Below are 23372 nucleotides of genomic sequence, written 5' to 3'. Positions count from 1 at the left end.
AAATCACACTGGCCTTTTTGCTACTATATCACATTGCAAACTCGTGCCTAATTTGATTTAATTTTTGCTCCTCTTTTTCAGCATTACTAATTTCCAAGTTTTTCCCTCATGAGCTACATATTTTTCAAATATTTTCTTCCCAGATGCATTACAGTAGTTACGTATATCTCATTTTTAATCTCTTTCCTCTGTAGGTCCCTTTGTATTACCTCTGTCCTCACTAACATTTGCACCTCTTTCCACTCTGGTTTCATCTGTGAATTTCAAAGAGTTTATTACTTCTTCAAGATTATTGCTGACAATGTTAAATAAGACTGGACCTAACACAATCACTAATCACCTCATACTAGCTCATTACACTGCTGTTTATCATTACATTTCCCTTAGGGTGTTACAACCTCTTTTCAGGCTAGTCCATTTGCCTTTTTCCTACAAATGGTACACAAAAGCAGCTTCTGCATTTCATTCAAACTAAAAATCTGTTATTTTTTTAAATTATACATGATACATTTATGGTCTCTCCTACAGTTTAAATTCTGGCTGCTATACTGCAACTCTCCTTCCCGCTCCCCACCTCCCGGCCCTCAAAAGCAGGCACTCTTAGTCAAAACAAAACAAACTATAGTATAATTTGCTAGAGTGTGAGACGCTTTAGGCCCAGTCCATCAATAGAAAAGCTTGCAGTTATTCAGTTCTGCACTCATCCATTGTTTGTTAAGTGTGTCCAAAGAGACTAAAACAGACATTTACAAGGCAGACAGAAGGTGTTCACTTCAAAAGCATTCCCTAGCCAGAGAGAAAAATAAATGGATTTCACACAAAAGTCCCTTTTGTTTCATCAAAATATTGACCTATCAGATACCTGAAACCACGGTGCACTGAGAGTGCCACATCCCTGGTGGTCCATAAAGCCTTTACATCCATAAATACATCAATGTTTTCTGTGGTTTTAACCAATTCTGTGCGGTCAGCTGCCTGGAAACGCCCTGAAAAGAAAAACAACTTTACTCAATCATGAAGATTATTACTACTTCCTATTATTTATACTGCAGTAATACTTTGCCCCTTGTCTATACTTGAAAGTTTTACTGACATTCTGCTACCAACATAGCTATTTCAGTAGAATGCATTTACATGAGTACCAGTGCAGTGTGTCCTCAGGATCAAGTTGTATCAGCAAAGGACATGCTGCACTGTAAGCAGCCATCCCAGTGTCTCCCATATCACCATCAGGCACACTATCAACCAGGAAATGTTTGCATTATATTGTGGGATATCATCACTCCTCTCTGGGAACTGTGGGAGTTTGGGATCAAACCCATAATCCACTCTTTCACGCTGTTTTTAAATCCCTCATTTCTTGCATCCAAAAACATAGATGCTGCACAGACCAAAGAATCTCTCTTGTCTATTTTAAGGACAAGGCAAGTGATTCTTTTATATTTGTGGAATCTTGGTAACTCATCATGTAAAGGGGATACTGAGGAGTGTATGATACACACAGCGAATGAAGGCAACCAGCTGCTGCACATATTCATTGACTACCTGCTCAGGGAAGCGGTGGTTCTTGGCACTGAGTGGTGGGACCAGACTGTGATGCAAACCTGGGATGACCTATAGAACTTTTGGATGCAGAAGGTCACATTCCTGGAGTTGTGTTCTGAGCTCACCTCAGTCCTGTAGCACAGACATTCCAGAGTGAGAGCTGCGTTAATAGCAGAGAAACAGATAGCAATCCCTTTCTGGAAGCTTGCAATCCTGGATTGCTATCTGTCAGTAGACAATCAGTTCAGGGGTGGAAAATCGACAGTGGGGATGGTCATCATCCAGGTATGCAAGGCCATTAAGCATGTCCAGCTGCATAGGATTGTGACTCTGAGCAATGTGTAGGAAATAATAGATGCATTCTTCCCTAACTGTGGTGGGGTAATAAATGGAACACATATCCTGATTCTGTCCCCTGTTCCTACCTTACAGCTGAGTACGTAAACAGTGACGATCCCCAAGACGTCCTGGCAGAGTACCATGGAAAGGTATCCTACCAGGGTGAGAGAAATGTTTCTCACACAGAAATGTCCAGAACTATTCACTTGTTACAGGGGAGCAGAAAACTAAAGATAAATGGTCTTCTCTGCAAGGAGCAGAAGGCCCCTAGGACTTCTGGAGAGCAAGTGAACCTGTCCATATCAAAACCCTCCTTCCCCTCCCAAAGCTACCCACACTGTTTTTAATCTCTTTCCTGAACTGGATGCAAGTAATGAGATTTGGAGTTGAAATCCTGCATTCAATCAGTTTACAATGGATTTTCTGCAAAATCACATACAGTAGTATGAACGCTCACTTACTGAGATGTGTGTAGTTTACAGTCAGTGCAAGTATGTTTTCTGTTTGTAACGTACTGAATTATACTTGGTTATTGTCAAGCATTGCCAGCGAAAGTACTGACAAAAGTATATATTTGCAAATGGTTTGGGCTAATTTATCCTGATTCTCTGTTTGTATTACTTACTAGTGCCAGTTCACACCCTGGAAATAAACTGGCTATTTTAAAACAGAATTCCTTTGTTCCCTGCCCATGCACAGTCGGCTGCTAATTTGAGGAGGGAGAAAACGGTGACCTCCCCTCCCCAGTGGGCCCTGGAGAAAGTAAAAAAATGCCATGCATTAACAGTTACAGTAAATTACACCTACACGAGTCCCTGCCCCCTTCCTCAGTGATTAGTTCTCTCTCTAACTTCAGCTGGGTCTCGAAGAGGTCCTGATGTCAGACTTGCATCATCCACATTCCCCTCCTCAGCAAGCTCCTCCTTGGTCTGCAGTTCCATGGTGCCCTGCTCTGGAACTTGCAAAGTTCCCTCTGTCACTGATGGGTTACTCGTGGATACTCTACACGGCGGTGAGCTCCACACAGGGTGGATAAATATCAATGATTATTTTTATTAATTAAAAAAATTGCATTTTTTTAATTTAAATTGGATTTTTTGAGAAAATGCTTTTTGAGGAAAAATCCTATCTAAAGATAGTTTTAATTAAGATATCTTTGAACTATAATGTATCTCATCATGGAATAGGGGTTATAAATTCTAATTCTATAGTATGAGACAATATATTCATGTAATGTTTAAGAAAAATTTTGTGAATGAGTTCTAATAGTTCATGAATTAGGGACCGAATCTTATGGGGTTCCAGCGGCTTCTGTATAGATTATTTAGATTAATCTTTCTATCTACCCAATGGGACTCAGTGCTTAGTCTAGAAGGTTCCATGAGAGATGCTTAGTTTTGCAATTCTCAAATTGTGGATTTGTGTTGCCAGACATAACATGCTTGTTAAGAGCAAAAATGTTTTTAAATAAATAAGTAATATACAGAGGTGAGAAATAACAGACATCAATCCTACTGTCCCTCTGCAAATCTGTGTAGCAGAGTCAATCCCTTACCTCTCTCTAAAAGTGCAAAGCTTCATAAAGTTCAATGAATAGAAGATTGTTGGGGGCGGAATAGATCTGGACAAGAAGAAGAAGTCTGGAGATAAATGTGAGAAGGGAGAGACAGGCAGTAGAAACAAAAGTGAAACTGTTTGAGCAGCATATTCCAGTCTTGAGGTCTTTCTGAGTGTAGCCTTCATTGATTTGAGATCTACCATACCATTCTCTCACTAGAAGGGAAAACCTATAATGGCAACATGCCGTAAAAGAGACCCAGTTTGGGAATAAGAACCATTCAAGAAATACATGTTTGCTGATGATGTTTTAAAGAAAGTCACACCAGTGAACTGGTGGAAGTCACTTAAGCACTTGGATTCAGAGACTGTTGAAGTGATAATCTCACTTTTAACAGCAGTAGCTTCTACTGCCGGTGTAGAAAGAATATTTTCTTTCTTTGGACTAATACATTCCAAATTGAGAAATTGTTTGGGACCTGAAAAAGCAGGAAAGCTTGTTTTTCTTTTCCAGATTATGAACAAACAGGAAAATGAAGGTGAAGACGACTGAGTTAGCTGCAGAAGCCAATATTTAAAGTTTCTCACGTTGACCTGGCTGACATAATCGATTTAATTTTAGTTTTTTTTAAAAACATTTCATTTAACTATTTTAGTTAAACCAATTTTAACAAAAACAAACCTGATTTTAAAAAAATTGAATGTTTAACTAAATTCAAAAATTTGTACACTTGTTTTGTTAGAATATTATGTTTGCTGTTGAAGAAAAAAATCCAGAATACATAACGTTGTTGTTTTAGTTAAATGTCTGTCTGGTGATGTTCTCCTCCTAATACATCATGGCAAGAAAATCTTCCAAATATTAATGATTAACCTGTTGAATTGGAAATAGATATTTATGAAGTCATTGGGAGGTGAATTGCTTCAGTTACCTTTGGTAAATGAAATAAACTAAACAATCATTCATTTTCTGATATAGCTGTAAAACTAATCTGAAAAGTTTTCAAAATAAATCACTTTAAAAATGTATAGTGTAGGTTTCATTTTTAGAAGGTACACATCTATCTCTGAGTTGTGAAGAATATGTATTAAGGTTATAACAACCAACAAGAATACACTTTTATGTAGAAATCCATGATTAAATCGAGTCTTTCTGACCAGGGGCGGCTCTATGTATTTTGCTGCCCCAAGCACGACAGGCAGGCTGCCTTCAGTGGCTTGCATGCGGGAGGTCCCCAGTACCGCGGATTCGGCAGCCGCCTGCGGGAGGTCCGCCGAAGCCGCAGGACCAGCGGACCCTCCGCAGGCATGCCGCCGAAGGCAACCTGCCTGCCGCCCTCACAGCGACCAGCAGAGTGCCCCCCGTGGCTTGCCGCCCCAGGCACACGCTTGGCATGCTGGTGCCTGGAGCCGTCCCTGTTTCTGACTAGTGATTTAAATCAAATCTACCCTGGCTCCACATGTTAGCGACACCTCTTAGGGGAAGTGCTAGACTTTTTGTTGCCTTCCTTTTTCTTCTGTAAGCTTACTGCAGCTTCTTCCCCGTTGCCTGGCATAGGCCCTCATCCTTGCTGTGTCCCCCTGCTTCTGCATCTCCTTTGCAATATCAGTATATACAATTCTTGATTCCTGTGGGAATCCACAGCTGTGCCTGTACAACTCCATCTGCTTCACAGATTGAGGAAATCCAGGACCTCTTTCCTGGAACAGGTAGCAGCAGAAGGTTTAGCTGGAATCATGCTTGTACAAGAGTGCTTGTGGAGGTGGCAGGCAGGTTAAGAGGTATTTCCAAAACATGCTGGGAAATTTAAATGGGAGGCAGGCTTCCAGTCACTGCGAGCTCTATGTAGCAGAGTTCAAAAATTTGACCAGAGGGATCACTGCTGCTGGGACAGCTGCATTGTGGGTTTGTTGCTGGAGGGCTGCATATGCTGGTACAGGTATTTCTGTCTCCTCACAGGCAATTTGATTGCACAACTATGCTGACAGAGGTGTTATGTCACTTGGCGAAATGGTTTAATTTTGCCAGCAAAAGTTTAGGGCTTTGTTGGCTGGACTCAGTTTTTAGTGTGGACGCATGCAGAGCTGTGCCAAATAAAGTTTTGCCAGTAAAACCTAGTGCAGACCAGACTTTAGAAATCTCAGTCAGGATGAGGGCCTTGTTATGCTGGGTGCTGCACATGGAGAAAGCATTTAAAACATTTTGGAAATCTCAGTCAGGATGAGGGCCTTGTTATGCTGGGTGCTGCACATGGAGAAAGCATTTAAAACATTTTGGCCCTTATGCTACATAATCCTTACCAAGACCCCCCCAAAACACACCTGGTTTCAAGAATAGCTTCAGAACAACTACAATTTTCACTTAAAAGAAAAATGCTTTAGCATCCCATTTTGTCTCTCATAAAAACCTCTTTCATCCCTCTTCCTTTGTATTCAAAAAGTATATGAACATACAGGCCTTCCTATAGTATGTTTTCCCTAAAATTTCTCACCAGGGTAGCAACACTGAAAATACTAGCTAGATAAAGCTCTGTCATCTTGACTTGCTCTGAGCAGGGTCATATAACTCTGTGATTAAAAAACTAGTGCTTGTGGGACTCGTGTCAAGATGAGTGCAATAGTAATTCTTGCTTTCCATTAATTTAACTTCAGGGAGCGTGACATTTTCAGAAAGAATGCTCTAATTCAGAGTACACAATGATATATTTTAAGTCAAATTACACATATGCAGAAACTTGATAACTTTAAAAATATACATAAGGCCACATGGCACAGGTGGTTTTAATGTTGTAACTATTTCTGCAGAAAAACATCTGGACAACTTCTCTTTTTTAACAGGACAGCATTAACTTTTTCATTATTATTAAAATATCTGAAGTTACAAGAATGAGAAATGACTTACGATTTTTTTCAACAAACACCTTGCTCACAGGCTGGCTAGCACCAGTGGGAGCAGCAAACACAGGTTGCTGATCTGGACTTTTTGTTTGTTCATCTTCAATAATGTCCTCTTCCTCCACTCCCAGTTCATTGGAACACTGCATTTCTGCTGGCCGAGTCTTCCTATCATCACAGGATATGTGGAGAGAAAAAGAACAATGTCTGAAGCTTTAAAGACTAATGTTCTAATACTGTAAACACTTAAGTACATGCCTAATTTTACTGGTATGAATAGTATGGAATACTCACGTATATAAAGTTTCTTTTGGGTGCAACTGCTTGTAAGATCAGGGCCTAAAATTCTTCTTTACAGAAGCATAAAATCACCATCATCAAGCAAACCCCCAATAACTATTTTAATATTTTACTTTTGTTTTGTGACAAACCACTCAGGTGGAAAAAAAAGACATGAAAATATTACTGTAATAGAAAGAATGCAGAAGAAATAAGTTAAAGGCAGGAAGAGAAGCAAAAGTGTTTTAAAGGAGCAACATTCAAAAGCTGAAGGAAAGTGGAGACAAAATAAAGAGCAAAAGTAATGTTCTGACAAAGTTAAGAAATAAGAGTGAAAGTTAAAGAAAAGCAGAAATCAGATGATTAGGTTATATCTACACTACAGACTCCTACCAGCACAGCTATGTCAGTCAAGGGTGTGAAGAGGTATGATCCCTGACTGCCATAGTTGTGCTAGCTGAAGTCCCTAGCCACACTTTTACTGGTATAGCTTGTTTTATTTGTGGGAGGTTGTTTCACGATACCAGTACAAAGCACAGTTTTGCCAGTATTGCTGAATCCACACTAGGATCACTTTTGCCAGTGTAGTGGTGGTATTCCTATACCATTAAAGCACTCTAGTACAGACATGGCCTATGTTACATATTCTGATTTATTTTTTAATTTATGTGATTTAAGTATTGTATTTATACTATCATGTTCGAATTGTAGTGTAGATTTGAAGAAAGATTAAATTAATAAATTGCCAAAATTTACCTCAATATTTCTTAATACTAAATTCTTAGCATTCACTGTGACCATGGATTAAAAAAAACGAAGTTAATCCCTGACCCTGCAAAGATTTACACACACGCTTATCTTTGCACACTGAGTAGGTCCAGAGACGTCAAGTCTTTGCAGGATCAGGGCCTTAAATACTAACATATATTAATACATTATCATAGGTATTCTTCTACAAGAATTATAAGGCACCTTAGAAGCGCTCACTTTGTTTTTTTTCGATGTTTACGAATCACTGTTTCTTCAGAGGGCTGGGGATCCATGCCATTTCCAGTTTGAAAAAAGGATGTGTTGGGCACATTCTGCTGGATGAAAGAGGTCTCAGATTCTGAAGATTTAAAAACAAACCACAAAAATAATATAATCTGCAAACTAGTACAGATTAGGAAATTTATGCACTGAGATAGCTGTATAACTATAATGCAATCATTGTGAACAAAAAGCACCATGTTCTGAGTTTCAGTTAATACAAAATGTTAACACAGGATCATCTATAATTCTCAACTTCCAAAATTTGGAGTTTCAATTAATCTTGTGACAATTTTTAACCTATTTATCTTTTAATATACTTTTAACAATTTAGGAATTGTGATTGTGTGCTGCAGTACGGTGCCAGTAAACTAAAGTGTTACATGTTTTTAAAGTAACATTTCCAAGTGTTTCAAAGGCAGCTTTCAGAGCAAGGACTGGTGTGCTGTTTGTCTCATTAAAAATATTAAATCTGGGATCAGCACTGGAAAGCAATTCTCTATTTTTCACTTTAAGAAATAATCAAAGCTCTTACATTATTTTTTTATGATCACACAAACTCAGCCCACCATTGGTCTTGAAATCTTTTAGCAGATGCAGACACCTCAACGTGTTTGCTTTTGGACTGAAAATAGCTACTTGAATAAAACAATATCCTAAAAAAAATTACAAGATTTCTCTAATTTATTCCATTGTTAAAATCAGCAAATATTCACAAAAACTAGCAGTAATGAAACACTGGAACATTAAATATTCAAAACTCAAGAAATTCCAAAATATAAGTTTCTACTAGAACACTGTTGGCCCCAATTCACATTATATATGCATATACTTTATGGCGTAGATTACAAAACTAGCAGCAGTAATAAAATATGGCTCATATTTAACAAGATAAACAGGCATAGAAGATGCTACATAGATGCAAGACGGCAGAGTTATCACTCCAGTAGAAACCTGAACATCTAGAATTGCATGACGCTTGAGCGATGGATTTCTTAACCTAATGCTTAATTGACATGAATTTTCACTGACTCCATGGATTTACGCCAGAGATGACTTTGGCCTGTCATCAACGCAGATGGATTTATTCTAATGGTTTAAGAAATAGAAACTTAAGAAGTGGGCTAGCGAGGCTTTATGCTGCCAAGCCTAATTCCATCTTCCATCCTTTCTGTCACTCTCCACATACCAGGAAGCATTCTCTTCTTCTTGCGTTTCCTCTGAGGTGGAGCATCCTGAACCTCAGGAGTTAGAGGCTCGCTACTCTCAGATGGCCGACGGACAGCTGCATGAACAATACCCTCTGAAAAGCAGAATAAAAGAAAAAAAACTCAGTTCAACGGTAGCGTCAGCCTTCCTGAAAAGGCAACCAAGGCATATCTGCACTTTGCTACTTGGTGGAATTCATGTGGAACACACTTTGTGAACAATCCATCTCCTCTGTGAGATGTTAAAGAATATCTGACACTATTTAAATCTATTACAGAAACAGGCATAGTAGTATTTACTTGGATTTGTGTTGAGTCCATTCAGAATTTAGAGCACTTAATAAAATGATCAATTTGAAAAGCATCTCATGGCTGTGGATGACTGTCCAGTCTCAAGGACCCAAGCAACTGAGGTAACCAGAAAGGGAAAAAATAGCAAGAAAAAAATGCAAGCAATTTTTCAATGCTGTATCAGCACCTGCTGCTTTATCAGTAACCAGAATGGAGGGGGGAAAGCGCAATGACTTTAGTATTCAGACTATAATTCTAACTAATACCGCTTCAGAATAAAAAAACAATGTATAAAAACTGTGACAGATATGGAAATTTCCTACAATATATTTAGGAGATATTACCGAATTACATTTAAATAGCTTTGGAGTCCACTGTATTATAAATGCAAGTGTCACAGAGTGTCGGGGAGTCAGGGCCCTGCACCCCTCTTCCTGGGATTCACCGAGACTGTCAGCCAGCCAGTAAAACAGAAGGTTTATTGTACAACAGGAACGCAGTCTACAGCAGAGCTTGTAGGCACAACCAGGACCCCTCAATCAAGTCCTTCTGGGGGTTCAGGGAGCTTAGACCCCAGCTTGGGGTTCCCTGTGATGCACCACCCAGCCCAAACTGAAACTAAAAAGTTCCTCCAGCAGCTTTCTCCCCACTCCCCTCCTCTCCTTTGTTCAGTCTCCCAGGCAGAAGGTGTCATTTCTCCCAACCCCCCTCCTGGCTCAGGTTACAGCTCAGGTAGCTTTCTTCTCATCCCCAATGTAACTCCCCTGCAACATTCCCAGGTCAAATCCACCCCGCTCCCTGCTCCTTAATGTATTATTGTGGATTGTATGTAACTTTTCCAGGGGAGAGACATGGACAATGCAAACCCTGGGAAACGTTAGGCGCTTCAAAGGACTATCTTCAACAATGTAACAGAAAAGAAGAAACTTTCAGGACCAACAAAGTTAAGTGTTTTTTTGTTTGTTTGTTTGGGGTTTTTTTAGGAAATATATGGGGGAAGGGGAATGCAAATCCCCACATCAGGACCTAACCTTTTGAAGCTATGCCCTGAGAGAACCACTGGCTCGCTGGTTACCTATTCATGGTTTCTGAAGATCAAAGACTCAGGCTATATAAAGGAAAGGCTAACTGATGCATGGGGTGCTTGTTCTGAGGGAACAGTTGTTAAGAACTTGTAACTACAGAAAAAACCCATGGTGGGATTTGAAGAACTGATCATGTCCCAGAGCACTTGCTGGAGTTTGGGGTTATCTCTGGTAAGTTTATTAGCATGCGTGTAAGTTCTTTTATTGTTTTTAATACGTTTTCTCTGTAATGCTTTCACTATAATAATATAATGTACTTGCTTATATGTTTATAGTCTCTGAGGAGAAAGCAAAGCAGGCCTGCTTTGGCAATCTGATTTGCTGGGGAATTCGCAATGTAGGGAGAGAACTTTGCATCCCAGAAAACCCCCAGTCAGAGGGAAGAGAGACACAGGTCTCAGCCCAAGAGAGGTGATGGCTGGGGAGTCAGAACCCTAAAAGTGGGTGCCCTTGCTGGACCATGATGGGGAAATACAAGTGCAATTGCTTTGAACTGTGACAATAACCAGTGAAGATGAATGAGCCAGAAAGACTAAAAGTTGCCCTGTTAGGAATGGTAGGTATGAAATCTAAGGATGCATTTGTCAGGAGATCAGCTACAGAACAGAGTTCCTCCAGCATTCCAAGTGTATCTTTCACTCCTGGCAGCTTCTTACCCAGTGCATTTTTTCCTTTGGGCTTCTTTCTTTTCGGACGACTAAGTGGAATTTCATCTGTAGGATGTAAAATAAAAGAACTAGTTACACACTATGGAGGAATCTATCCTCTCTTTCTAACAACTCTACCTCAACCCAGAAAGGGGAATCCCTTTGGAAGTGAAGAAGATTGGAGTTTCCTAGCCCCTTTTTTACACAAGCCATGACAACTCCCATCAGCAGAGGAAAGAGAAGGAAGAGTACAGCAAGGAGTGGGGAAGTAATAGAAAATAAAAAACCTTGCAAACTGCAACATACACCTCTACCCCGCTATAACGTGGTCGTGGGGAGCCGAAAATCCCTACCGTGTTATAGCTGAAACCCCATTATATTGGGGTAGGGGCGGCAGGGCTCTGGCGGTGATTTAAAGAGCTCTGGGCTCTAGCTGCTGTGGGGAGCCCCAGGCCCTTTAAATCACCGGCGAGCCCTGCTGCCGCAGCCCCGGGGTAGTGGCGGCAGGGCTCCAGTGGGATTTAAAGGGCCCAGGGCTCCCCGCCGGAGCCCCAGACCCTTTAAAGCACCGCCAGAGCCCCGCCGCTACCACGCTATATGCAAATCCGTGTTATATCAGGTCGCGTTATAGCGGGGTAGAGGTGTATGTTAAAAACACACAGGGTGGGCTTTAAAAAAAAAAGGAAATTATAATAATGATGCACCATAGAAAAAACTTCTCATGTAGAGCATAGTGTCCAATTCTGGTGACTTCACCTCAAGACAGATATAGCAGAGAATGAAAAAGTCCAGAGAAGGAAAACTGTGAGATGAGGCCTGCACAACAAGTGACTTTAAAGACTCTCTTCTCTTTTCTAAGCTAAATAACTCTCCTCTGAAAATAAGGCCCCTTTAAAGTGTCTCAAATTGACCACCCAAAAGCATAAGGAACTTTCTAAAATCTTTAACCATGTACACATTAAGCACTAAATAAATAAATTATAATAGTTAGCAATCTGCTTTTAAGCAAAACATTAAAGTGCGGCACTAAACTTTAAAAATAGGATCAATTGAAGTCAACAGGAACTGTTAAACAGAAGTATATCCATGCACAGCACTTAATATTGAACAAACTCACCTTGGCTTCCACTTCAGATCCAAGATTTTGCCATTTAAGTTAAATAAAAATAATTAAAAAAAAAAGTCAGAAAGGAATATAAAAAGAACAAGAATGTTAGTTTTGAATCAGTTACAACGCAGAACTGTGTTAGAGCTCACAATGCAATTGGTTTATGGGGTCACAGAATTTACACATAAGAGCCATCCACCTCCCCTGAACCCTATTTCTTTTTACAAACATTTGAATATGACAAGGTTGATGCTGCTTAGCAATAGACAAAACAATAGTCTGTTTGCTTCTTGTGACTATGTACAGTTTCTTGATTTGTTAGCTGTTCAGAAGATTAAAACTTTCATTTTACCTGGCTCTTTAATTGGAACCTGTCTTACTATCTGACACAAACTAATGGGAGAAGTTATATGACAGTGAAGAAAGCAGCTAACAAAATATATTCAGACTCCTCAATAGTGTTTATGAGCTACTATGTACATATGTCTTAAGGCACTGAAGAGGATTTTCGACTTAACACACCATAACAATTGCCTTTCCTATCATCAAAATCTATCTTGGCTCATGGATCATTGAACCCTCAGAACCAGGGGCGGCTCTAGGCACCAGCAAAACAAGCTGGCGCCTAGGGCGGCCAAATCTAGGGGGCGGCAGGCTGCGCCGGCGGCGCGCCATGCCCATGCCGAGCGGAGGTCCACCCCGGAGGACCGGGACGACCTGACCTGCCGCAGGCATGAGGAAGCGTCCGTCGCTCGGCTCGGCTGGACCTCCTCTCAGGCAGACATGCGCAGCGAGCGAGCGCGAATCGCGCCCGCGCGCCGCGCGCGCGCCGCGGGGCCCAGCCGCCAGCGCCGCAGCCGGACTCCTGCAGTCATGCCCGCCAGTCCGCCGCTGCTCCCGCGGCCCGCCGCCCGCTCAGGCGACTCCGCGCTGGGCAAAACTGCGCCTCCGCTCAGAACTATAACCTCGACATCTTTTGCATCAATATGGTATACATAGATCTTATTATTTATATCACACTCAAAAGTATGGTAGGCACCAGGCTGATTTTTAAAAGTCTCTGCCCCAGAGCGCTTGCAATTTAAAATATAGATGAGAGACAGCATTCAACAGCAATAAACAACGAGGCAAGGCCAGGAAAGGAGAACAAGGGGTTGAAAATAGAAAAGTTACTGAGACTGAAGTAGTTTTTAAAATCTTTGTTGCATTTTTCCCCGCTCCAAATGACAGAAGCAATGAGATATGAATTAAACTGTTTCCCAATCTATTTACAACATTAAAATTTTTTAGTACTATATGATTGGAAAACAAGCATCCGATACCCCAAGACCTCTGGAATGTAAAGGAGGAAGTTACACATTAAAAAAAAAAAAAAAGTATTTGGGTAACTAATTTTAAAAAAATACCTTAAAAATGTAAGTTGTTTGCTGCTAGGTTAAAACTTACAGAAAAATGTTAGTCTATTGCAAATTTTTGTGATGAAATACGAAACTAAAATAAAGCTAGGTTTATAATGAAATTGCTGACATAGCCTTAACCCTAGCTTCACAAATGCAAGTTTAATTTTATTTTAAACTTTGTTTAGCACAGAATTGAAAGCATATTTGTCACTTTAAGACACTTAGCAAAATCTCACTGAAGTCTGTGAGAGCTGAGATTTTTGTTGAGCTAATTTTTCTTAATTTCACAACTTTCAAGTATATCACCCCAGTGCACAAAAATTAACATAGTTCATATAATCAACTAATCTTACCTTGGAACTGGGGGAAGGGCACGGGGTGGGCACTGAAATAAAAAAATCTTCCATCGGTACGTTATGAAAGCATCTCCCTTCTAAGCCCTTGCTAAGCCATTTCACAGAAACCAGCTAATTCCAAGCATGACCGACACATCCAACAAATATTAAGTCTTCTGAAAGGCGATTCTGAACATCACATACATAAGCAAATGTACACAATTACATTGAGATCCTTGGATGGAAGGTGCTATGTAGAAAAGTAAAGTGGTATCTAATACACATTTGATGTCAATGCCTAAATTCAGATATGTGCTGTATTTTAGAGAGATACTATAGATCAGGGGTTCTCAAACTGGGGACCTCTCAAGGGGGCATGAGGTTATTACATGGGGGGTCCCGAGCTGTCAGCCTCCATCCCAAGGGGTTGAGGCTTTGCCTCCAGGATTTATAATGATGTTAAATATATTTAAAAGTGGTTTTAATTTATAAGGTGGGTCATACTCAGAGGCTTGCTATGTGAAAGGGGTCACAAGTACAAAAGTTTGAGAACCACTGCTATAGACACCTCAGAGGCATATGTAGCTGTTATCTTTAAATATTTTTACTTCTCTTATAATAAACTACACAAACAGGAAAGTTAATTCATCACTCCAGTCAGTTATTGAAAATATCTACAAAAACACTGCCAAAAATTAGGCATTTAATATCAACATATTTGCAGATTATAGTATGAAGAGTTGCAGGTACTTTACTAGTGAAATTATAAATTTAGAGATAGAACAGTCTAACATGATAAAATGTGCAATAAAACAACTTTTTCAAATTATTTTGACCATAAAGTCAAAACAAAATTAAAACTACACAATAATAAAACCTCTTAACAGACTAGCTGAAACATAGTTCACACACCTGATACATTTTTCTCACCTAGAAAAAATGAGGCAGCTTAGATTCCGATTTTGTATTAAATAAGTGAACTGGACAAAGGAAAAAAATCTCCATGCTCCAAAGACTTTATTTCGATTAAAAAATACACAGATAATGTAATTAAAGGCTCCCTAGAACTGAACTCACCACTTGTTTCTTCCCCATACCATTCAAAGTCAGTCCTTGAGAGAGACACTGAACAGCTTCCTAAACCCGACAGTGTCAACTCTGACCTCAGCTAATTCTGCACTAAAAATAAACTTCTGATAGACAGGATTAGCTGGACATGAACCTTGCTGTCCCTGATATCGCTCTTATTTAAGTCTATGGGAGTTTTGCCATCAACTTTCCAAATGGAACAGCAGTAGGTCTTACTGCTGCTTGCTATTAGAAATCCAAGATCCCATGACCCTTTACTCACAAGAGTAATCCTTACCCATGCTAGTTTAATTGAAGCAAGTGGGACATCTTGTGCAAGTGATGGTTTGCAGGATTGGCCTCAAATCTCTGTCCTGAGTTTTGGCCATGTGGGCTTCCAGAGACTGACAGTAAATAATATTTTCATGCAGGTGAGGCTGACCCCACCAATCAACACCCACCTAGCTAGCTACTACTTACCCTTCCCGTAAGTGTTAACAGAATTCTATACAGGGAGTATGGCAAAAAGTGACAAAATGTTGGTAAAGCAAGGATGAACCCAAAATCAGTCCAATTTTTGCTTATTTCTATAGCACCCATTATAAGGTTTCTAGGACACTGGGTAACTTTAAAATTAATATCTGAAAACCTTCAAACAACTTTATGTAATTATTCTGTATGCAGTAAACATGTTTTGTTATCTAAATGTGATAGTTGTAAAGAGCTGTAAAGAGACCAAGAGTTTCTCTGAGCTATTCCTCAAAAACAGAACAAAAAATTAAAAACAAAAACAGTTGCCGGCAAAGTCTGTTCTATTCAGATTTTATAAAAGATCCAGCACTGTGATATATACAATAGTTTTAACTCCATTTCAGATTTGAAATTACCAGGACCTGAAAAACCTCTTTTCCCAACTCCATAGAAAAAGTGTATTGCGGTGCACCTTTGCAGATGAATGTTATAACAAAACTACCACTAACCATTTTCTGTTTATAGAGCACCTTCCATGCCAAAGGATCCCAAAGTGCTCCACAAACTATATATGGGCAGGACTGCTGAAACTCAGTATTTGAGTGTGCAAATACTGTTCCAAGAGAGTGCGGAAAGAAGTATCTTTATTTTCTAAGCAGGAATACAGAGCAGACAGGATCTTGGTTTTAAAGATCACATCCAAAAGTGACCCAGGCTAAATTGCACTGAACTGAATTTATTTGCCACAGAAACATAACAGGCTAAGTCAGTACTGTCAGGATTTAAACCAGTGGTTCTGGGGAGTGTAGCTACTGCAAGTCCTGAGGTTTAGACCATTATTATTTTTATAGCTCTTTACATCTTCAAAACACAGTACATTGATTTCAAAAACCCTGTGATACAAGCATATTTATTATAAGGATAAGGAAATCAAGGCAATAAGAGAGACTTGCTCAAACCCACAACAGAACAGGGATCAGAAATGCCTGGCTGCCAGTTGCATGAGACCATGACTATGTTCACGTGCAAGACTTTGCTAGTTATTTGATCAATGAAGAGGATTAATATGTCCCCTTGGAAAAAGTCACTCTTTTTGGTCTACACTGGGAGGGGAAAGGTTGCAAAAAAACAACCACCTCAAAACAAAAAACCACAATTGTTAACACTGGTGAACTCCAACAGCGACAGCATCAGTGTAAACAATGCTCCCACGAACATTAGGTCTGAGTAGGGTTAACAACACTGTTAAAAAGGCTGGTGATCACAGGAACTTGGTCTACACGAGGGTTCTCCATGTTGCTACAACTAGGATGCAATTGTAAAATACACGCTGTCTGGTCAGCTATTCCAGCAAACTGATTTTAAGCACTGCTTTTAACGCTGCCATCTGCTAACATAGCCATGCTGGCCAGCTCCGACGGGTGCAGAACTTTACTGAAAGGGCTTTTAAAAAAAAAAACTTTTCAAGATTAGTCTGTATCATGAACCGTTCTTAAACTACAGCTTTTAATCAAGATCTGGGTCCCATTTGCACAATGCAGAATCCATATTCAACACAGTTACTTAGCACAGCTGAAAATGCAGGTCAGGTTGTGGCCTCAGTAAGCTCAGCAGGATTAAAAGCCTCCATATAGCCATCTGTGTTACACACTGATCTGGGGACCCTGTGAAAGGGAGATAGCAAAACCCTGCCTCCAACCTGAGAAGAAGAGACTATAAAACTCAAAAGTAACTCTGAGTTCCCCCTCCCATCCCGTACACTCCCCCCCATGAGGGGACCCTCCCTCCCTCCCTCCCCACCTATACACGACCCCCATGAAGGAGCCTCTCCCCACCTGCAACCCCCTATGCTCCCCCCCCACCTGCGACCCCCAACACATTCCCCCCATAAGAGAGCCAGCCACACACGGACCCCGCCCCCCATTGCGGGAACTTGCCCCTCCCGTACCCCTGCCCGCAGCCCAGCGAGGGGGCCGGCCCAGGCCCCTCACCCGGCGGGGTCCCTGCGGCGGGGTGGTCTCCATGCCGCGCCCTGCCTGGAGCTCCCGGCCGGCTGCACAGCCCGCCGCGCCCGTCGCCAAGACGCTGGAGAGGCGGGGGAAGGGGAGGGTGCTGCCGGGCGGGGATTTCCGGGCGGCACCAGGGGCTCAGCAAACAGGCTGCGGGCCTGGGGGTTAACGCGCCCCCCGACTGCACAGCGAGGTGGGGCCTGCTGCAGGGACACCCCCCCGGCCCGGCCGGAGCCCGCGGTGCGTGAGGCGGCGGCGGTGGCCGATTCCCTCTGCCCAAGGCGGGGGCTGTAGCGTACGTGGGCTCCGGCCCCCTGCTCCAAGGGAGGTGCGGGGCCTGGGGGAGGGGGCTGGTGTAGCAGCTGGAGCCCCGCGGATAGGCGGGGTTGGTGCGGCAGCCCCAGGGCCGGCAGGCCCAGCTTTCCTTTAAGGCCCCCCCACCCAAACGAGAGGAGCCCCCCCTGTTGGTCACGGAGACATCGCCCCGACCCGGCTCCCCTCTTAGGAACTTGCTTCACTGTAGGGTGTGGGCAGCAAGCAGGCCCTAGAGGCAGTAGTTTCCCCAGGAATTGAAATTAGGAGGGGTGTTCGAATGTACGGGGGGGGGTAATCAGGATCAATGAGATATATAAAAGATATGAATAAAGTAAATGTTTTGTTAGGATAATGCAAATTTAATATAAGAATAATGCAAGTTACACCAAAACACATAACAGGCCTAGATTTCTAAAAAAATATACATTTTAAAAAAGTATTTAATTTAAATTGACTTTTGAAAAGTAAGCTATCATGGGGTAAGAGGAAAGTCCTCTCATGGATCAGTAACTGGTTAAAAGATGGGAAACAAAGGGTAGGAATAAATTATCCGTTTTCAGAATGGAGAGAGATAAATAGTGGTATCCCTGAAGGGTCGGTACTGGGACCAGCGCTGTTCAATATGTTAATAAATGATCTGGAAAAATGGGTAAACAGTGAAGTGGCAAAATTTGCAGATGATACAAAATTATGCAAGATAGTTAAGTCCCAGGCAGACTGCGAAGAATTACAGAGGGATCTCATAAAACTGGGTGACTGGGCAACAAAAATGGCAGATGAAATTTAATGTTGATAAATGCAAAGTAATGTACATTGGAAAACAATCTCAACTATACATATAAAATGATGGGGTCTGAATTAGCTGTTAACACTCAAGAAAGATCTTGCAGTCATTGTGGATAGTTCTCTGAAAACATCCACTCAGTGTGCAGCGGCAGTCAGTGATTCCCAACATTGTTTGCTTTTTTAAAAAAAACAGGAGTACTTGTGGCACCTTAGAGACTAACAAATTTATTTGAGCATAAGCTTTCATGGACTACAGTCCACTTCATCGGATGTAGCCCACGAAAGCTTATGTTCTTTTTGCAATACAGACTAACACGGCTGCTACTCTGAAACCTTTGCTTTTTTAAGAAAGGGATAGATAAGAAGACAGAAAATATCATATTGCCTCTATATAAATCCATGGCACATGTACACCTTGAATACTGTGTGCAGATCTGGTTACCCCATCCCCAAAAAGATATACTGGAAATGCAAAAGGTACAGAGATGGGCAACTAAAATGATTAGGGGTATGAAACAGGAGAAGAAATTAAAATGACTGGGAATTTTCAGCTTAGAAAAGAGATGACTAAGGGGGGATATGCTAGAGGTCTATAAAATCTTGACTGATGTGAAGAAAGTGAATAAAGTAAATGTTTTGTTAGGATAATGCAAATTTAACATAAGGAAAATGCAAGTTACACCAAAACACAACAGATCTAGATTTCTAAAAAAAATATAATTTAAAAAAAAAGTATTTAATTTAAATTGACTTTTGGAAAGTAAGCCATCATGGGGTAAGAGGGAAGGTCCTCTCATGGATCAGTAACTAGTTAAAAGATTGGAAACAAAGGGTAGGAATAAATTATCAGTTTTCAGAATGGAGAGAGATAAATAGTGGTATCCTTGAGGGGTCAGTACTGGGACCAGCGCTGTTCAACATATTCATCTGGAAAAATGGGTAAACAGTGAGGTGGCAAAATTTGCAGATGATACAAAACTATTCAAGATAGTTAAGTCCCAGGCAGACTGCGAAGAGCTACAAAGGGATCTCACAAAACTGGGTGACTGGGCAACAAAATGGCAAATTAAATTCAATGTTGATAAATGCAAAGTAATGCACATTGGAAAGCAATCTCAACTATACATACAAAATGATGGCATCTGAATTAGCTGTTAACACTCAAGGAAGAGATCTTGGAGTCATTGTGGATAGATCTCTGAAAACATCCACTCCATGTGCAGCAACAATCACAAAAGCAAACAATGTTGGGAATCATTAAGAAAGGGATAGATAATAAGACAGAAAATATCATATTGCCTCTATATAAATCCATGGTACATGCACACCTTGAATACTGTGTGCAGATCTGGTCACCCATCCTAAAATATATATATATATATATATATATATTGGAACTGGAAAAGGTACAGAGATGGGCAACTAAAATGATGAGGGGTATGAAACAGGAGGAGAGATTAAAGTGACTCGGAATTTTCAGCTTAGAAAAGAGATGACTAATGGGGATATGACAGAGGTCCACAAAATCTTGACTGGTGCGAAGAAAGTGAATAAGGAAATTGTATTTAATCCTTCACATAACACAAGAACTAGCAGTCACCCAAATGAAATTAATAGGCAGCAGGTTTTAAAAAAACAAAAGGAAGTATTTCTTCACACAATATAAAGTCAACCCAGGGAACTCTTTGCCAGGGGATGCTGTGAAGACCAAAACTATAACAGGATTTTTAAAAGAACTAGATAATTTCCTGGAGAACAGGTCCATCTGTGGCTATTAGCCAGGATGAGAAGGATGCAACACCATGCTCTGAGTGTCCCTAGCCTGTTTGCCAGAAGCTGGGAATGGGCAACAGAGAATGGATCACTTGATTACCTGTTCTGTTCATTCCCTTTGAAGCACCTAGCCTTGACCACTGTTGTAAGACAGGGTACTGGGCTATATGGACCCTTGGTCTGACCCAGTATGACCATTCTTATGTAAAAAATAATTATAATAATAAAAATGTTTAGTACAGAAACTCCAACACAATGACCTCTCGAGATAGCAACGATGTGAGATAACAACCTTGGCAAATACTGCATTTTAAAAATCTTGGCCTACTGGGAAACATTTATATAAAAAGTTTCCAGTCCCAGTCACAAATCGAGCATTCTGGAGCAAAGTGACTAAAATATAGTCCAACAAACAAATGTTTATTTAACATGCCCCTCACTTTTCCCTCCACCGCACTCCACTCACCGGTGTTGCCCTTGGTCAATGGAGACTCAGAGTTCAGAGGTGCTTTCACGTGAGTACACCTTCCAGGTGGCGGACAAAAAGGCACAGTTTGCTCTGGCCACGGCTGTTCGTTGTGCCACCGTTCACTCCACCACTCTGTTGCCAATGGCCCTGCACAGTCACCTTCTGCTGTCACCTACCACTGTGACCTCTGCGAGTTGGTCTCTTGAGGTTCCACCAGCTCTCAGTGATTTCAGCTCAGTTCTCAGTGGGGAACCTCGCTGCTAGTGCAGTCTGGGCTGTCTCTTACACAGAAACACTGTACCCACAGGAACACTGTCCCCACAACAGGACTAAGCACTTAGACCTGATTGTCAGTGATTTCAGCTGCAGTGGTCACTTAACAGAACAAAAGACTCTCTATGGAGCCTAATCAGCTCTGTATTTAAACAGTGGAGAGGGACAGGTCCCCACCCTCTCTCTTGATGCCTTCAAATCATCACAGGCTAAGTACAGTTCTACTGCCCGATACTCATACAATAAGAACAACATTTCATCCCCACTTCCCCCCCACATTCAAGTGGTTTGTAACCCAACCCCAGCCAAAATCTATCACTTGGACAACACAGCTCTGTTTGCTGGATCCCTAGGTAGATTAGGTGTGAATGTAAATACAATCTGGCCCTGAAGCCTTAGCCCCCAGCTCATCACTAGCTGTCAGGGAGAGCTCATTTAGACTTTGCTTACAAATCATCATTTAAAATTATTAGGTTGGCCAACATCACCAAAATGAATGCACTGACATCATAAAAAACAGCTGTATAAGGAAGCAAGCAAGCTAGTCTATGTTCATACTTTTCAAATCTATTATACTTTTTCAGATACACGTATTTTATCATACACTGTATAAGCTTTTAAAGTGTGTATTAATGTTTCAGTTTAAATTCAGATTTCCAAACAGTCACTAAATTGGTATTTAACTAGCTCACAAAACTGGGGGAGGGTGTTGGGAAAATTCAGGGGGGGGGGTGTAGGGAAATCACTGCCTAGAGGGATATGTAGTGAGGGCCCTGCCCCGGCCGGGTACCCCCGCAGCACTTGCGCCCCCCCCCGGGCGGCGACCTGCAGCCTTTTCCGGAGCACCTGGATCTGGGGGACTATCGCACTCTGAGGCACCTGCTACTGACAGGTAACCTCATCTTTAAGTGGCTCTTGAAATGTTTTTTTTTTTTTTAAACTGGACAAACTGGGGTGGGGGGGGCTCAAGCAGAACAGCAGGGGCCCTGAACTAGTACTTTGCATGGCCAGACTTGGAGCCTTTGCTCTCTTACCAATCGAGTTAGCTCATGTTGTTCATTTGTGATTGCTCTGGCCAATTCAAGGTTCCTCTGTAGTCCTGAACAGGAAGAATGGGAATGGCAAAGGGGGCTTTGTGCACTCAGGCTCTTAGAGGGAGAGAATAATATAAGTACAGAAATAAATATCACAAAAAATGGAACAAGGAAGAGGAATCCAGACTAAGAAAAACAAAAAATATGGATTTGCCCCATTCTAAGAAAAATCTAAACAAAACTCTCACTATCTAAACCAGGCTCTCAGTTCAATGACAATCACACATACAAAGGCAAAGTACAGGAGTGACCAGGATGGTGTGAAAGAGCTCTGGGGGGCTTGTCAAATCCAACAATTATTTTCCAACTCTACCATTTAATTAAAATATGCTTTTAATATCACCACTTTTAAATGTTCAGGGTTTTTTTGTTTGTTTGTTTGTTTTTTAAAAAACAGCCTGGACTGGCAATTGAGAGAGCATAGAGTGCATTTTAGAAGCTCTTAAAGAAAGGAAAACAAATGTAGAAAAGACAGGAAGACCATGTACACCAATTCCCAAGGTGCCCTGTGATCAAAGGAACGGATTGTGGGGAAACACACCTACACATGAACACTGCTTAGTGATTCAGAGAAAGAGAAACTATCACCAGGTTCTTGTCAGTTTGCTGGTAGTAGGGAGAGAAAGGTTTCCAGTCCTGTTCCTTTACACTGTCTTGACATGTACTTTACACACTCACCCAGAGTAGTGATGTATTGGCACATGCTGGTATAAGATACCAATCTCTAAAAGTGCACTCAACTGAAAGTGTATTCCTTGGGTTTAATGTGTATTGTAATTTTTAGCTGGAGCAGTCAGTAGGTGTAAGAATTGTGCAAAGGGAAAACCCAGAATCTTTTCTGTTAGACTTAAACCCACACCCATAAGTAAAGTAAAAGTTAAGGCTATTTCCAGTAATGGTGAATGACTGGTGCAACACCTACAGTAAAAAAAACAGGTGCATAAGGCACTGGACACTTTGAGCTCCACCCGCTTGCTTTCCCTAGCTTTGGAAATAAAACTTTTTTTGCTAAATGCTTTAACCCTCTAATTGTTCTGTTTCAAATAAATTAAAAATGACTAAGTTTTACCAGTTTATCCAACTGACCTTGCAACGCATTTCAGTTATACTGGTTAGGATGAGAGAACAGTGCAGAGTAACCAATTGCAAGTAAGTACTTGATGAGTTTATAGTGTTAAACTTCTATGTAAACTAGGACATCAGAGGATTCAGTTCTAAAATACCAATATTCTTTAGTATATCACACACACCTGTTCATTATCAGGCATAATAAATACACATTTGCTTCTACTGGACAACAGTGGATTACTAGTGTAAGCCAAGATGCACCAAAGGGAGTCTGGAGTTAGAGTTACCAGTAGCTGTCCTTCCTTTGATGGTGCATCACATTTCTAAA

At 41.1% G+C, this 23372-nt stretch overlaps 1 protein-coding gene across 4 annotated transcripts in view; it reads right to left on the bottom strand.

The window, feature by feature from the left end:
• The window catches only part of TMEM237 (transmembrane protein 237), a 32524-nt gene extending 14848 nt beyond the window's left edge, over positions 1–17676 (bottom strand). The window contains exons 1-8 of one of the 4 annotated variants that reach the window (XM_039494749.1): positions 17249–17676; positions 13737–13768; positions 11993–12003; positions 10885–10941; positions 8834–8947; positions 7603–7723; positions 6344–6504; positions 863–986 (exon numbers count right to left, since the gene is read on the bottom strand). In XM_039494749.1, the coding sequence (XP_039350683.1) occupies positions 863–986; positions 6344–6504; positions 7603–7723; positions 8834–8947; positions 10885–10941; positions 11993–12003; positions 13737–13768; positions 17249–17281 (653 nt within the window). In that variant the 5' untranslated portion in view covers positions 17282–17676. Of the gene's footprint in view, positions 1–862; positions 987–6343; positions 6505–7602; positions 7724–8833; positions 8948–10884; positions 10942–11992; positions 12004–13736; positions 13769–14630; positions 15065–15766; positions 15786–17248 lie in introns of those variants that run through there. The other 3 variants (XM_039494753.1, XM_039494752.1, XM_039494750.1) reach the window with 3 other exon arrangements.
• Between the last annotated feature and the right edge of the window lie 5696 nt (positions 17677–23372).

The sequence above is a fragment of the Mauremys reevesii genome, linkage group 11 (genome assembly GCF_016161935.1).
Source record: "Mauremys reevesii isolate NIE-2019 linkage group 11, ASM1616193v1, whole genome shotgun sequence".
Taxonomy (NCBI): domain Eukaryota; kingdom Metazoa; phylum Chordata; order Testudines; family Geoemydidae; genus Mauremys; species Mauremys reevesii.
The sequence above is the reverse complement of the archived record's forward strand: the minus strand, read 5'-3'. Positions and strand labels throughout refer to the sequence as shown.